The sequence below is a fragment of the Anabrus simplex genome, chromosome 2 (assembly GCF_040414725.1).
Source record: "Anabrus simplex isolate iqAnaSimp1 chromosome 2, ASM4041472v1, whole genome shotgun sequence".
Taxonomy (NCBI): Eukaryota; Metazoa; Arthropoda; class Insecta; order Orthoptera; family Tettigoniidae; genus Anabrus; species Anabrus simplex.
In genome coordinates this window covers 866,969,584-866,985,806 of record NC_090266.1, presented here as the reverse complement: position 1 = coordinate 866,985,806, position 16,223 = coordinate 866,969,584, and the positions used below count along the sequence as shown (strand labels likewise).

The window sequence follows — 16,223 nt, the reverse complement described above, 5'->3', positions numbered from 1 at the left end:
TCTTTTTAATAATCTTGATCCTTTAAACTTAGATGTAAGAAGCAGAATTTCACTTCTAGACATACTACCTAATGTCTATCAAACATGACATGTTTATTTGTAAGATACAACTGTTAAAACATGTATTCTAATGTGTATGTAAATGACAGCTGAGGATGACTTGTGATAAGTCGAAACCCGTCCTGTTTTAAAAAACATTATTAAATTTAGTATTGATAAGGTGGATCTCTTTCTTTCTATGAGTTTAAATATTGTCTCAAAATATTATTCTGTAGTTAATGCTTGTATTTTCAGTTTAAATTAGCGATAATATTTGATGAGGTTGTTGGCTGAAAAAATTCAGCACTGGGGTCGCACGAGTCTGTCCGAGAATTCAGCAGCGAGAAGGTTGAGAAAAGTCTAGGAAAACAACAGATAGGGAATCTGCCACCTGGGCGACTGCCCTAAATGCAGATCAGTAGTGATTGATTGATCTTTGATGTTAACATTTATGTACCAGCTTATTTACAAAGACAAGTGAAATAGAACAAAACCCAGGAATTCTTGAAAAACAGACAAAATACTGTTTGCACTTAGGACTAAATAAATATTGGGTATCGTTATTCCTTTGAATTATGCTTTCTCTTTCTTTCATTTAAAAAATTGTATTTAAGAGTAAACTTATAACTACATATTTCCAAAAATGGAAAAACAACGGAATGTAGTTTAAGCTGAAACTGCACCCTGCAAAGTGTAAGAGCTTCTAGCTGATGCTTGACTGCCTTCAAATGCCCGATGACTCTTCAAATGGTGAATGGTAACCGAAGTAATTTTGCTTCCAAAATGAATACACTGGAAACAATTATTGCAATGCATTATTCTCTGGCACTTCTGTGAAATACTCCCAGGCTTATGATTTCTTTTTGTAACCATGAATGGGATATGAACCCACTCTCTCCCCAATGAACGATCACATCTACGTAACACAAACCACATGGCCAACTCACTCAGTGGGGTGCACACAATGACTTGTTTTTTTGACATGATATTTTAATTCATAGTACATAGTCCTTAGAGATCTTTATGAGCCGCAGGACCGCTACGACAGCTGTGAAAGCCCTACAGAATCCTAAAAAAAAAATGGTGGATAATGGGACTTTAGTGAGTCATGAATGGTTAAGAAAGCTAGTGATGTTATCAGTTGCTTAAAAAACAATGCATGACAAGCCAGACAGATGCAACAGTTTATTACAACGGAGAAGCTTATATTCTGAACAGATCTGGCTGAAGGGTGGAAACTCTTCCAAGATGATGATGATGATGATCATCATCATCATGATCCATCACTGTGCACTAAAAATATTGTATTTAATAAATGATGAGCAAATGTGTTCAGATCTTTCCCATCCACCTTAAAATGAAGGCTCAGGCTCAAATGAAATGACAGATTATGTTATCCACCTTGTGGATTGACTGGGATAAATCAGACCTTGCACTACCTTTTTAATCTCCCCACTTGCACATACATCTCCTGACGCATCTGGCTGAATGTGACATCACAGTATATAATCACTAGATGGGAATTTGCCTATTTGCCTATTTTATTCCTCTGTTAAGAAACGTAGGCTTTCGAGATATAAATCTGTTTTAGGATCCTTTAACTCTTTCGCTGCGGAAGTCGACTTTTGTCGACTTACTTCCCTACAGCATTCGCTGCGGCAATCGACTGTTGTCGACTGGGTACTTTCCTGCTATAGTTTCTGCGTGCTTCTTTAATAAAGGCATATTTAATAAGAGAAACATCTATAGTCATGTATTGACTATGTACTAAGCATTGTTTGAAAACGTTATCGCCAATACTAGACCTATGTTTATTTGTTATCTTTCACATGCCTACCTGCCAACATTTCTGCCAGCTGTCTGGCCGATAGCAGGCTTCACTCAGCAGCTATGAGTGTGCGGAACAACATTAGCAATGACAGCGAAGAAATCTTCAATATTTTAGTGGCCGATTCTGATTCAGACTGGTCAGTAAATTTGGACAATGAAACAAATGATGATGTGCATAGTGACTGTTTGGAAGAAAGAGCCAACGAGGAAGATCTTCATTTTGTATCGGACTGGCAGGATATTAGCAATGACATAACAGAGTAATGTGTAGCTTCCACCGAAGTCCCAGTCAACATCCATGGCTGTGACGATATGGAAGTTGCTGGGGTATGGGTAGTGCTGAGTAATGACATTCAGAGCATGACTAGTGCATCTGAGTGTTATGAAAGGTGCTGCTCATAGGGTCAGTCGTGCTGCATTAGTACTTTCTAACCCAGTGAGGAAAGCAATGGCAAACTACCTCACTCCTCATCTTGCCTAGTACGCCTCATTTTGGTGCTGCCATTGGTTTTTGGGGTTTCCTTATAACCGCATAACCTTTGGTGGTGCTATTTGAGGATCCAACCAGCCTCTGGGCTGATGACCTAACAGACAGACAACAATTACAAAAATGAAATTACGATATGTGACGGAGCAATTAGTGCTTCTGACTTCAGAAATTCTGTCATAATGGGACTGCTACGAGAGTATCAGCGCAGTCCACCGGCGAAACGAGTATGACCTTCTGATTACGTACCTCAAGCACGCCTGACGAAGAGGCACATTCTTGGGTAGCAGCAGGAGAAGTGTCACAAACCTAATTGTGTTGTTTGTTCCACATTACCAGCAAAATGTTCAAAGAAAGGAAAGGGAATGGAATGTGAAAGAGAAAACAGACAGGATTTTTGTGTAAGAATTGCCCAGGACAGCCTGCAATGTGTCCAGCTCATGTTTCGAGATGTACCACAGTAATGTGTGTTTCAAGGTCAAATGTCACTGCTAGTTTGTCAAAGTTGAGTTTAAAAAATGGTGCGATGGTGTTGAATGTCACTAACCTTTAAAAAAAAATTAAGTTCCAGTTCATTTGGAGAATACGAAAAAAATTACATTTTTCTGTAAGTGTGTAGCACAGCGAAAGAGTTAAGCTAGATTTTGTTCGTTTTATTATGCCTAGAAATGCCTATTTCAGGGGTTTGTGCCTATTTGGAGTATAATTGCCTATTCGATGCCTTTTGAATCTATTTTAAAGAAGCCGTTTCTCTTCCAGTGCAATTATATTGTAACTGAAGTGCTCGACAGAATTATCTTCTCATTTCTTAAGATCTGTTTACCCCACGAACACAAAAATAGAAATTCGCGAAAATCACCAGAAATAGTTCTTGGGAAATTTCCATCAGGAGAAACAAGGAACAATTTGACCTCGAAGCCTTCAACCCCTCCAACGTTCTAAGACATAAGCGAGAACCAATCAACGTCGAACTACGTTGCACAACCCATATCCCTTATACCTCCTTCTCGATGTGAACTGTTGTACGCATACGCTTCATCTTCAGAGTGTGTTGTGATTTATTGTGAAGAAGAAGTGTGTCTGCCTATTTTGTTGCCTATTTTACACGTTAGTGCCTATTTACATGCCTATTTTGACTAATTTAAGAGCCTATATGCCTGCCTATTTTAAATGTTTTTAGTGCCTATAATTCTCATCTCTAATTATCACTCATAGCATTTAGAGTGACCTCAGAAGCATTCTTACTATTCTCAAGAGTTGCAAGTGATGAGAGATATCAAATATGATTTAGTGTTTCTGGAGACATGTACCCTTGTTTCTCGTCCCTAGCCCTTGGACATCAGTTAGGGCCATTTTCTCCAAATTGAGTTAAATCTGGTATAAATTAAACCTGTTTAACTTTAGTACCTAGTTTAAACCTGCATCCATATTCTCCATCAACTTCCGACTCTCTTTTAGTTTAAACCGACAGCTCGCCCGATTAAACTAATGATGTCGAGTCTGCGCTAGCGTTGGCTGCACTGAAAGAATAGTCGAAGGCATGGTCGATTGGAATTGGCCAATCAGAGCCAAGTAATTCAATGACTCACATTTCTGTATTAATATCAGCTGTTTGTGGCAAATTAATGCTATTGTACGTAGTGAATAAAGTAGAAATTCAGCAGGAAATTAGCTCTACTGATAAATAAATAGTTTACATTTGTGCCAAGTGTTTTGTCGTATAATTTTACTCATTGTTGTCTACAATTTCTTGGGGAGTACTTTTATTTCTTATTATTCTCTAACATGCTTTTCCATAAACAAGTACCGTGGGCCAAATACGTATTTTTTGATGTCTATATTGTCTTATGGAACACACGGGAACGTTGAAATATTAAAATCCTGGTCTTTTAGCAATATTCCTTTACTCAGAAAATCAACATTTATGTGAATGTCAAGTAAACAAATTCCAAACATGCTCGATATTTATCTTCTATTAAAATCCATCTCCCTTGGCCGGGATCAATCTCGCAAACCTCGGATCCAGCAGACAGACCAGTGAGGATATATTTGGAGATGTATTACTTGATTCTATACTCGTTTATAACATAACTTAGTTTGCGGTATATAGTACTGTATGCATAATACTCTTCTTCTTATAGCATTAATATTTCTATTGCTGGTATACTGGCAATTGTTAGGATGATACATTCTTAACTATAATTTATTTTATTAGTAGTTTACTAATAAGCATGAAAACCTTTATTATTTTTCTGATCCCATAAATATTTATTGAAGTACAATATTGTATTGTATGTTCAGTCTTCAGCCCTAAGGCTGGTTGGATCCTCAGCAGCTCTGCCATCAGCTGTCATAGATGGCCTAGGCATCACTGAAGAGGCGTACTAGGGAAATGAGGAGTGAGGTAGTTTCCCGTTGCTTTCCTCACTGAGCCAGAGGTTGCCATTACATATCAGTATGCCAAGCCCACTGAAATGCATACACCAACCGACACTATGAACAACATTTTCACACCATTCATAACAGGGACTGGCTGCACAAGGAATAGCATTACTAGCATCGCTCATACCTCAGTCACTTTCATATTGTCAAAGCCAAGGATAAGACAGAGATAGATCTATGAAAGTAACAAAATTACTCTAGCCCATACCAGAAGACATAGTGCACTGTAAACACTAGGTCCTGCCAGCAAAGGCAGAAGTACAATATATATTCTGATATTATGAAGGGAGCGCCGTACTGAGTGGCTCAGACGGTTGAGGCGCTGCCCTCCTGAACCCAACTTGGTAGGTTCGATCCTGACTGAGTCCGGTGGTATTTGAAGATGCTCAAATACATCAGCCTTGTGTCGGTAGATTTACTGGCACGTAGAAGAATTTGTGTGGGACAAAATCCCGGCACCTCAGCATCTCCGAAAACGGTCAAAAGTAGTTAGTGGGACGTAGAAACAGTATTATTATTATTATTATTATTATTATTATTACAAATGGGGAGGGTAAACCCCGGTGACGACATAGCCCACTGCGATCCGAATAGCACCAAGGGCTCTTTAACAGCGTCAATGCCCCCACTCCATATAAACATGGCAGAGAGGTTCGGGATTGAATACAGGCTTTTGGCACGCAATCTAGCCATTACAAATTGTATACCACCACTTCTCCTACCATGCCGGCCAACATTCTGATGGTAAAAATATTTTTGACTACCTGGATACGATTACAAACCATCACTCTCATTATTGATCCGTATTGAAAACAGCGATCTCACTTAGTTTACAAAAGGAGTACATTTATTGTTCCACCTATTCAATACAATCAGTACCACGTTATGTGGTCAAGTGAGACCTGGATACGAACTGTCTAATTACGGTTTCGGACGATGCTGACCTAACGCTTTAATGACCACAGCCATCAGACACAACACAGAGAGCGGGCGTATTACACCACTTATGTACAAATACTTTTGTGCTTCACATTACAGTATTTATGCCACCAACAATATTTTATATAATACTAGCTGATTTACCCGTGCTTCACTACAGGATTCTCAGAAAGACTGTCTTGGTGGTTTTCCTAACTGAAGTCAAATTAGGCCATTACAAAAACATCAGTAGGAATGTAGCAACAATTAAAAGCAATGTTATGAAATAAAATACTCGATTCAATGAAAAACCGCACATTTTCTCAATTTACGGTGTTGATCTAACAGCCCAAAGTTCCAGTGCTGGAATGATCAGGCCGCAGACTGCCGTGAACACCCCTCTGCCATTATTCCGTTAAATATGCAAACCGCTCATTCCAATCAGGGCCTCAGAGCAGGGATTGAATAGTTCACATGCTATGATGAACCAGTTTTGTTACGTACCTGTAGTACCAGAAAATTTATGAACCAAGGAATGGCATGCTAAAGAAGAAAGTTGAAAGTTAGAAACTTCATTTTGTTGCGTATTGAACTGGGATTACAGTTACTCCTAGCACTTTCCTATCCCATCGTCGCCATAAGACCTATCTATCTCGGTGCGATGTAAAGCAAATTAATAAAAAAATACTTTGTATACAGCAGTAATCATATCTATCAGAGGTGAGTGGCAACAGGGACACAAAGCACATCAAAACAAACAATGGTCAATGTAACGTTTTAGATGGTCATACGCACCATACCCTCATCATTTTAACGTTACATTTAAAATTTGCCTTAGTAGGTGCATTCAAGTGTTTTATATAGATACACCTTATGTTCTACAAACCTCAAGCTGGACTATTTTCTTGTGTAACATACCTTAACAATTGTGTTACCTTTTCTGATTTGCTTTCGTTGTTTTAACTTGTTACAATATAACTTTTAACATTAGCCCTTTTATTTGCTGTCATGTGTTTTGTATTTTAACTAGTCATAGTTTAAGATTTGTCTTGTAGGTGCTATCATGTGTTATATATTGCTAATTGATAAGTTGTATTTTGCTCAATTGATTTGCTGGCTGATGATGCGCAATGAGCATCGAAACTAGTACCAATCTTCTTTAAACGTTATGTGATATATTCTCACATCAATAAACATTCATTGAATTGAAAAGGTGGACCTTTAACATTTTCATTTTTACTGTAAAGAAGAAAGTTAACTAACTCCCCAGCTACTTCCCGCCAATATTCAGACAGGCTGTTATACTTGGTCGACTGGTCGAGTTGGCTGTGCAGTTAGGGGCGCGCAGCTGTGAGCTTGCATCCGGGAGGTAGCGGGTTCGAACCCCACTGTCGACAGCCCTGAAAACGGTTTTCCGTGGTCTCCCATTTTCACAGCAGGCAAATACCGGGGCTGTACCGTAATTAAGGTCAGGGCTGCTTCCTTCCCACTCCTAGCACTTTCCTATCCCATCGTCGCCATAAGACCTATCTGTCTCGGTGGGACGTAAAACAAACAAAAAAAAAAAAAACAAAAAAAAAAATTACATTGTATACAGCAGTAATCGCATCTATTGGAGGTGAGTGGCAACAGAGACACAAAGCACATCACAACAAACAATGGTCAATGTAACGTTTTTGTTGGTCAATGTTATAAAGCTTTCTGTATTGTAGACCTCCACATTTAGTTTTCTATCGACTCTGTGAATTAGGACGTCTTATAAAATTATTTCATAGACTGTAGTTCCTTATTCCCCAACTTTACATACCGATTTTCTTCTTCTTTCTTCGATTCTGGCCATCTAAGGACCTCGGATAGTAACCCTGTGCGTTCATCTTAATCCTTCTTTTCTTGACTTCCAATAGTTCTCTATCCTTTCACTTTGTTGTTTCCTCCTCTCTTGTGTCCAGATGTTATTACCTTTCCTCTTTTCCTTCTCCTGGAAACCATTGAAATTTTGTATGAATCTTCTGAAAGTTGTTCTGTTTTGTATTATATACAGATTTTCATTAAATTCTGTTTACCCATTTTCTCGTGACTCGGCGCTGGTATGGACTTAGCAACAAAAATCCAAATTCATGAATATCTCTGTTATCACAGCCAGTACGGTAAAAGTATATAAGACATAAATGATCAGAAATTTAATGTTATATATCTTTAATTATGCAGTATTTGTCGATAGGACCACTAATAACACAAATATACGAGACTTAAATTTTAGGCCTTCCTCTAATCTATCATTTCACTCAGCATTTAATAAAATTATTTACAGCCTAGATTTGTAGAGACTTATTTTCCGACTTTTAATACCAATTTTAATTAAGATATAATAAATATTCCAGAATTAAATTTTAGGCCTTCCCCTAAACTACCATCTCTCTCGGTGTGAATACGATTACTTTAGCCTATATTGTAGCGACTTATTCCCGGACTTTGCATACCAATTTTCATTAAGACAGGACCACTAATAACATAAATATGTGAGAATAAAATTTTAGGCCTTCTCCTGAACTACCCTTTCTCTCAGCGTGAATAAGATTATTTATGGCCTATATTGTAGTGGCCTATTCCCGGACTTTACATACCGATTTTCATTAAATTCTCTTCAGCCGTTTTCTCGCGATGCGTGTACATACATACATACATACATACATACATACATACAGGAATTACCGTAAATTAAAAAGTGTATTTCCTTGTTACTGTGGACATGACTGATACAGAAATACCATCCTTTTTAATTTCTGTGCAATGTACAGACAAAACTCTTATTTTATATAAATAGATTATAGGGAGACTGTAATTTAAGGTATGTGGTCCCCGTTTTAAACGAGAAAAATGTCTGCTGCATAATATCTTAAATCAACCAGAATCATTGCTTCTAGCGAAATAGCATTATTTCATGCAGTTGACCTTTTAAATGAATCCTTCTTTGATACAAGACAATCCTTGCTGTTTGCTTATGAATTGTAAATCCATCAAAAAACATCCTTACATCCGATTTTCGAAGATTTGTATTGTTGGAATGCGGCTTCTTAACCTCAGTTGCACATCAGAATTATTTCCTATTTAAAATAAATTCTTCCATTTTCCTAATGCTAATACTACGTTCTAATTTTAGTATGTTTTCCGTTTACGTACTGCAGTTCTGGTAGTCAAAACTAACCATTCTACTAGGAAAATCACAGATACATTAATAAAATGTCAAGGAGGCTGAATATAAACAGCAATTTAAACCTACAATATAGAAGATTTAACTTTGAACCAAGTTTAAACATAGTACGAAGTTTAAACCAATGTGGGGATAATGAATGTTAGTTTAAACTCTGACTTAAACCAGATTAAAATAAACCTAGTTTAAACTCATTTGGAGAAAACGGCCCTTAGAGTGTTGCTGATCTGGGATACTGCTCAGTTCCTAACGTCTTTCTCAAAATCTATGTCAACTTATCCGGTTTTAACCAGAGAAAACCTTGAGTACTAATACTTCTACAATATCAGAATACAAAGAAGGGTTAAGCTGTTATTTGTAACCAATCTGCCAAATCCGTGAGTAGGACAGTTAGAACAAACTCAAGCGGCAGGGTCATGAAGTGCCACATTCACATACTTGGCAGCAATTCTTTCTCTCTCCTTTCTGAAGCACCATGCTTGCAGTAGTTTTCATTGTTATGGTAGAGCTATGGGGTGGTAATGGACATACAGATTGTTCAAGACTGTGTAGAAAGAGATTTTTAATTTTTTTTTTTTTTTTTTTTTTTTTTTTTTGCAGTTTGCTTTACGTCGCACCGACACCAATAGGTCTTATGGCGACGATGGGAGAGGAAAGGGGTAGGAGAGGGAAAGAAACGGCCGTGGCCTTAATTAAGGAACAGCCCCAGGATTTGCCTGGTGTGAAAATGGAAATCATCTTCAAGGCTGGCAACAGTGGGATTCGAACCCACTATCTCCTGGATGCAAGTTCACAGCTGCGTACCTCTAACCGCATGACCAACTCGCCCGGTGTAGAAAGAGAAACAGTTCCCCATAATGTTGAAAATCTTAATACTTATTTTCAAAGAAAGAGATAAGAAGTGTGTCCAGCCCTTGGGTCAGTTATGAAGTGAGATGAATCTTTGTAGCGACTTTTTGTGGCCAGATACCCTTCCTGACGTCAACTTCATCAGAAGAGTTAACGAGATCAAATGAATGACATAATAGTATGACGGGAGAGGGTGAAACCTGGTGCCGGCACATAGCCTATTCCTACCGAATACAGCTCAAGGCTTAACATTCAAATATAACAATTATAAAGAAATAACAATTCTATTACATGGTAGCAAAATAATGCCAAGAATACAAGACAAATTTAGACAAAAAGTGAAAATCAATATAGAAGAAAATGCAGTATTGTTTCAGGAGAGGAATATCATTAGTGGAGCCAATTTTAATTATGAAACAAAACATGGAAAGTACTGGAAGCGTAAGGTTATGGTATTTACTTATAATAATAATTAAATTAATAATAATAATAATAATAATAATAATAATAATAATAATAATAATAATATTGGTTTTACATTCTAATTACTTTTGTGGTTTTTGGAGATGCCGAGGTGCCACAATTTTGTCCCATTGGTATTCTTTTACATGCCGGTGAATCTACTGACACGGGGCTGACATATATGAGCACCGTCAAATATCACTAGACTGAGCCAGGAATGAACCTGCCAATTTATGCTCAGAAAACCAGCCCCTTAACTGTCTGAGCCATTCAGCCCGGCATTTAATTAGGAAAGGCCTATGCTAACATTTTAAAAGCAGAAGTTTGGGACTGTCTAGAGTAGAAAGGTGTAGGAAAGGGACATAATTATGATAACTGGTGTTTTAAGAGGAAAAACAAGATAATAAAAATTACACAATATTTACAATCTGATTTTATGTTGCACCGACAAAGATAGGTTTTATGGCGACTATGATATAGGGATACGAGTAGGAAAGAAGAGACCGTGGCCTTGATTACAGTCGCTCATTTTCCTGGTGTGAAAATGGAGAACCATGGAAAACCATCTTCAGGGCTGCTGACAGTGGGGTTCGAACCCACTATATTCCAAAAGCAAGTTGATAACTATGTGACCCAAACCACACAGCCACTTGCTTCATATAAAAATTATAAGACACTTTTGAAATGTTATTATTTATAAGTTTCATATTCCGTATTGATTGGATTCAATGTAATAGACGTACTCGTAGCAGAACACAAGTCTCCAAACATATCGGTACACAACCTCCACAGCAGCAATAATAACAACCATATAACGTGCATAGACCAGAGAGGTGTCGCCACCAACTGCTCTAAAATCAAACCCTGTCTCGCTGTATATATAAATCTTACTGGACTACATCAAGAGTTGAATTGCACAGTACTCAATTTTTCAAATTTTAATGACAAGAGTTCTTATAACATACCAATACAAAGTATATCAGCCATAGAACATTCTCGATGATCACCTAATACAACTTAATCAACACAAGAACTACAAGAGGATTGAAGAATGAATGCTACGCAACATGAACTCAAATTTTAATAGACGTTTTTAAAATATACTATGTTTTAATGTGTTTAATGTGCTATATTTTTTAGTGTCTTATGATGTGGCCTATATATTTTAATGTGTTTATGTACTCATGTCCATGCACACTTAATAGGTTTTAGTTTACTATAACCATCACCACCTTTAATCAGAGATATTTTAACGCAACATACTGCAATATATTTTACTTCCATTTTTCATTAGACATCCAGGTGCTCTAACGTAACACCTTTGTAATTTTGTCTAATGACTGTAAATATTATGTGCTAGCTGATGATGGCCAAGAGAAGCCGAAACCGGTACTACTGCAATAATTCATTCACAATAAATAGTATTGATCGGTGGAACATTTTTCTTGTCTATTACATTTGCAATGTTGCAGTTGTATGAGGAGCACACAGATAGAGCAGTCTGAAATGGAAACTAGATCAAGACAGAAGTGTACCGTCCAGCTTTACTGTTTACAAATGTTGGGTAATATCATAAGAAAGCAGCAAAACCATCATATGGAGGAGCAAAAAATTAACACAATGCTATTGATGATAATGTGATTTGGAGAAAAGAAGAAGAGACAGATCCAGAAACAACTTGATGTAATAAATGGGAATAATTAATGCAGAATAAGTATCAGTGTGGGGAATGACCTCATTTCCAGCATCCCAGCACTTTCCTGAAAGTGGCAATGGAAAGTCATTTTAGAGATTCTAACAAGGAATTCATACCCACTTTCTTACAACTTCATGCATACTCACTACACTGAGCTATCATTTTTGCTAGCCCACAATGAAAACATTTGGAACATATAATTTTATATAACATCCTTTTAACTTAAAATTATAATGGAAATACAGTAATGGATCTTAGAAGTTGGGTAAGAATAATGCTTTCCAGAACAGGCTGTTTATTGTATTGCCGAGACCTTTTGAGTCTCATTTTCTCTTTGACATTTCTCATACTTGACACAGAACTTGGTTCCAACCAATATAATACTACTAATGTTATTTGTTACGTCCCACCAACTACTTTTATGGTTTTTGGAGATGCCGAGGTGCCGGAATTTAGTCCCGCAGGAGTTCTTTTACATGCCAGTAAATCTAGCGACATGAGGCTGACTTATTTGAGCACCTTCAAATACCACCGGACTGAGGGCCGGTTCTACCACCTACTGGTAAAGTAGCGCGTAATTTGCCCTCCGCGTAAAAGGATGCTTGCGTCCGACCACTCCCAGGTAGCGCTATCGGCAGGATAAATCGTCGTTACCCGGCGCGTAATTTATCGGCCACTTCGAGGGCCCGATAAGACTTTACCTGCCGGGCAAGTTCTGAGAGCTGAACATTATTAGCTGTATTTCTGGTGATATGCAACTCAAATTAGCTTAGTAAACAGTATACTGTAACAGTGATCGATACTGTATTGCAGGATTTTGAACATTAATGCTTCCCTTTAGTTGCAACGGTCACACCAGCCTCTCGCATCGGTAGCGCAGGGAACACATTTTATACGTTAAGCTTTCGTAAAGAAACTCTAAAAGGATATAAAATCAAAATCTATTTGGAAATCATTTCAAATGGGCTTTAATTTTCTACTTTTTCAGTTTTCGGACACGAGATATATATTACTGTATGTATCCTACCTAACTCAAGCATTTTCGTAGCGTAATGGTTAACACGCTCGCTTCGTAATACGAAGTGTGCAGGTTCGAGTCTTTACTATGACGAATCTTTTTTATTTCCATTATTAGCGTTATGTTAATCTGTATGCCTCTTTTCATACGTTCTTATCACAATATTATGTCTACTAGGAAAATTGCTTTATATGTATGCTACTTATAGCAAGTGATGTTATGATTAATAGCACATAGGACTGTCGCCCAGGTAGCAGATTCTCTATTAGTTGTTTACATAGTCTTGTAAATTATTTCGAAGAAATTGGAAAGTATTCCATTCCCGAATTCCTCTTCCTATGAATGGATATTTATCCCGATTAGTTCTTTACATTTACAGTACCTTCCAACTTTATCTTCATAAAATTAAAAATTAAAATGAAATGCTCTATCAATAAATGGAAGCATCTCAAACTAAACAAGGTCACAGAACTAGTTGCAAATAGAGCATCGCGGAGATACTTAATCAATTCACAGAAGCCTGCAGATAGAATGCTCAAACTCAATAAGTCCGTAAAGAAGATGTGTGTGTGTGTATACGTATATGGAAGTGCGTAAAAGAGAGTTAAGAACAACGGCAGGGAACGAAAATACATTTTAAAATGTAAATTAGAAATACGATGAAAACCTGCGTACCTTCTATTACGGAGCGAGCGACTTGACCAATCTCCTACGAGAATACTTTTAAAAAACATGACAGGTTATAACTGGCGTAAGAAAATGTAATCTCGAGATTTTAATCCCAATTAGGTATTGATATTGAAGATCATAGATTGAAATCACGAAAGCTTGACATGAATCGTTGTCCGTAACTCTTAAGACTCCCCTTATTAGGCTTTTTGGTGATAATCAGCAGACGCAAGCACAGGGAAATAAGACAATCGAAATGGGTTTCATGCATCTGACGATAGATAGCATCACACTCGAAAGCGAGAAATCGCTAAAAATCAGTCTAGCCAACAACGTATATCGGTGTCTAGCTCCAGGTAGCTACCTAGCACTTGCGCGGAGGTGGTTGGACGCAAGCCAAAGTACCAGCCGATTTACACCTCCAGGTAGTTTACCTCCCGGGCAGCTGCCAGCCACTTTACCAGCAGATGGTAGAACCGGCCCTGAGCCAAGCAATATACACCAACAAAGATTTTTAAAACTTTTTACTTGGTTAATTATAATAAATAATCACCAGTGACAGCACAAACAAGAACATTATCTAAAAAACAAATCTCTATGCTCAGATGTCCTGAAAGAAAGCAATGGTGCAGTGAAAAAGGAAAAAATAATAATTGGAACCAGAATGTATCAATAAAATACAGCGCTACCAAAATGTACCTGCAAGGATAGTATCAATTCCCTGTCCCCAGGAATACCGAAGCCAGTTCAGTCCTTCCAGTTGGTAAGGATGTAGCTGCATGCCTGTCTGATCAATGTACTCAGGTTGCTTATCCAATTTCTTTTTCAGATCTGTCAAGGGCTTGTCTGGAGGAGGAGTATAGCGCCGACTATAAAACAAATGCACAAAGAAAATCACAAATGGGATAAATTAATGATAATATTAATTTTACTCTTTGTACGGTAAAGAATACATTCTGTGTCACTGTGCAGCCCGAACAGCCACACATTCTGTTTTACTGTGCAGCCCAAACAGCCAAGAAGTTAAAAATTGTTCTTCAATAAAATATACCACCACTATGGCCTGAAATTATATGTACTATCCAAGTACATTCTAATGCATTAAAACTGGATTTAGATGCATAATGTAAGTAATATCGTAAAATAGGAAGATAAAAGTGAAATCAAGACTGAAGAAATGGTAAGAATGATTAATTAATTAAGCTGTAAGGAATGAATGAATGAATGAATGAATGAATGAATGAATGAAACCAAGCTGAAAGTAATGACGTGAAGTGGCATAAACAGGGTTGAAGTGAGTTCAAAGAACAATCCAATTTTCATGAGATCTGAGTAAGGTACTATCTCTGAATGAAACCAGTAACCACACTGAAGGAAGCTAATATGAAATTCAACAGTTATACTCAATACTACCTAAAGTAATTACAAATATTGTGCAAAGAAAAGTACATCAATGGTAGAGGATAAAATAGGTGAAAAACCATAATTGTTAAGAGAGACCATACATTCATTATGTCACAAAAGATAGAACAGACCACCCATTGCATTTATGTTCTTAACAATGACATAGAGAAGCTGAATGTCAGAGAGATAATGGAAAAGATGCAGACTATGCTCATGGATCACTGTACATTAAAGTTGTTCGTGTTAATCAGGTTTTTATGAAAACTGATAGTATAATGTGGTTATGGTTCAAAGCAGCTAAATCTAACTAGAAATAAAATTGGTCAAGGCATGTCATCAGCTGCGAACAAACCACGTCAGGGAAGATTGTGGCCACTGCCAGTCAGGAACAGTCACAAAAAGTGCAATCGGTCACTCATTAACAACAGAAGAAGTGGTGTACAAAGAGGATAAAAAGGAAAAACCTGTGCAAGCAGCAGGTTTCATTGTGGGACCATAGGGCTCAATCATCAACTGGCTGGTAGACAATTACTGTGCCATACTGTCTCAGATTGGAATACTCACTACCAGAGTAGACAGAATCGACTTTGTCATTAATAATGCTGTGTGTTACTAATGTAAGCTATAAGACGCTTCACATTGAGTACTTTTGACAAGATGATGTATACCTTGGACATGAAACTGAATTTATTTATGATGTATACCTTGGACATGAAACTGAATTTGGGCCGATGACCTTCGATGTTAGGCCCCTTTAAACAACAAGCATCATCATCATCATCGAAACTGAATTTATTTATGTCTGTTCTGCACAGCAAGGGCGCTCATACCCGGAGGCAAGGTGGGGCCGCAGCCCCCACCCCAACTCTCAGGGAAAGGCAAAAATCTAGTGTAGTCAGGTGTTTTCCTTTCAATAAAATGATTTAAAAGTCAGTATTACTTAGAAGCGGTAGTACCGTCCCCCACCAACAGGCAGGGGATACCGTGGGTTATTCTACGGCAGAATACAAGTTGCCATTTATCTTCCAAAATATTAAAAATACTACGTGCCCCCAGGTCTGCCCCCCCCCCCCTTACAAACTGTCATATGGGCGCCCATGCTGCACTGGACTTCTGTCCTCATATCTGTGAGGCCATTTTTCTTCTCATGAGACAATATCAATTAAAAAACACACACAGTCCTTTTATGCAAATGGCT

General features: G+C 37.7%; 1 protein-coding gene across 5 annotated transcripts in view; it reads right to left on the bottom strand.

Moving 5' to 3' along the window:
• Window positions 1-16,223, bottom strand: part of Mi-2 (chromodomain-helicase-DNA-binding protein Mi-2 homolog) — a 743,946-nt gene that overhangs the window by 326,848 nt on the left and 400,875 nt on the right. For all 5 annotated transcript variants that reach the window (XM_067141602.2, XM_067141598.2, XM_067141599.2 and 2 more), the window contains exon 15: window positions 14,321-14,490. In XM_067141602.2, the coding sequence (XP_066997703.2) occupies window positions 14,321-14,490 (170 nt within the window). The remainder of the gene's footprint in view (window positions 1-14,320; window positions 14,491-16,223) is intronic.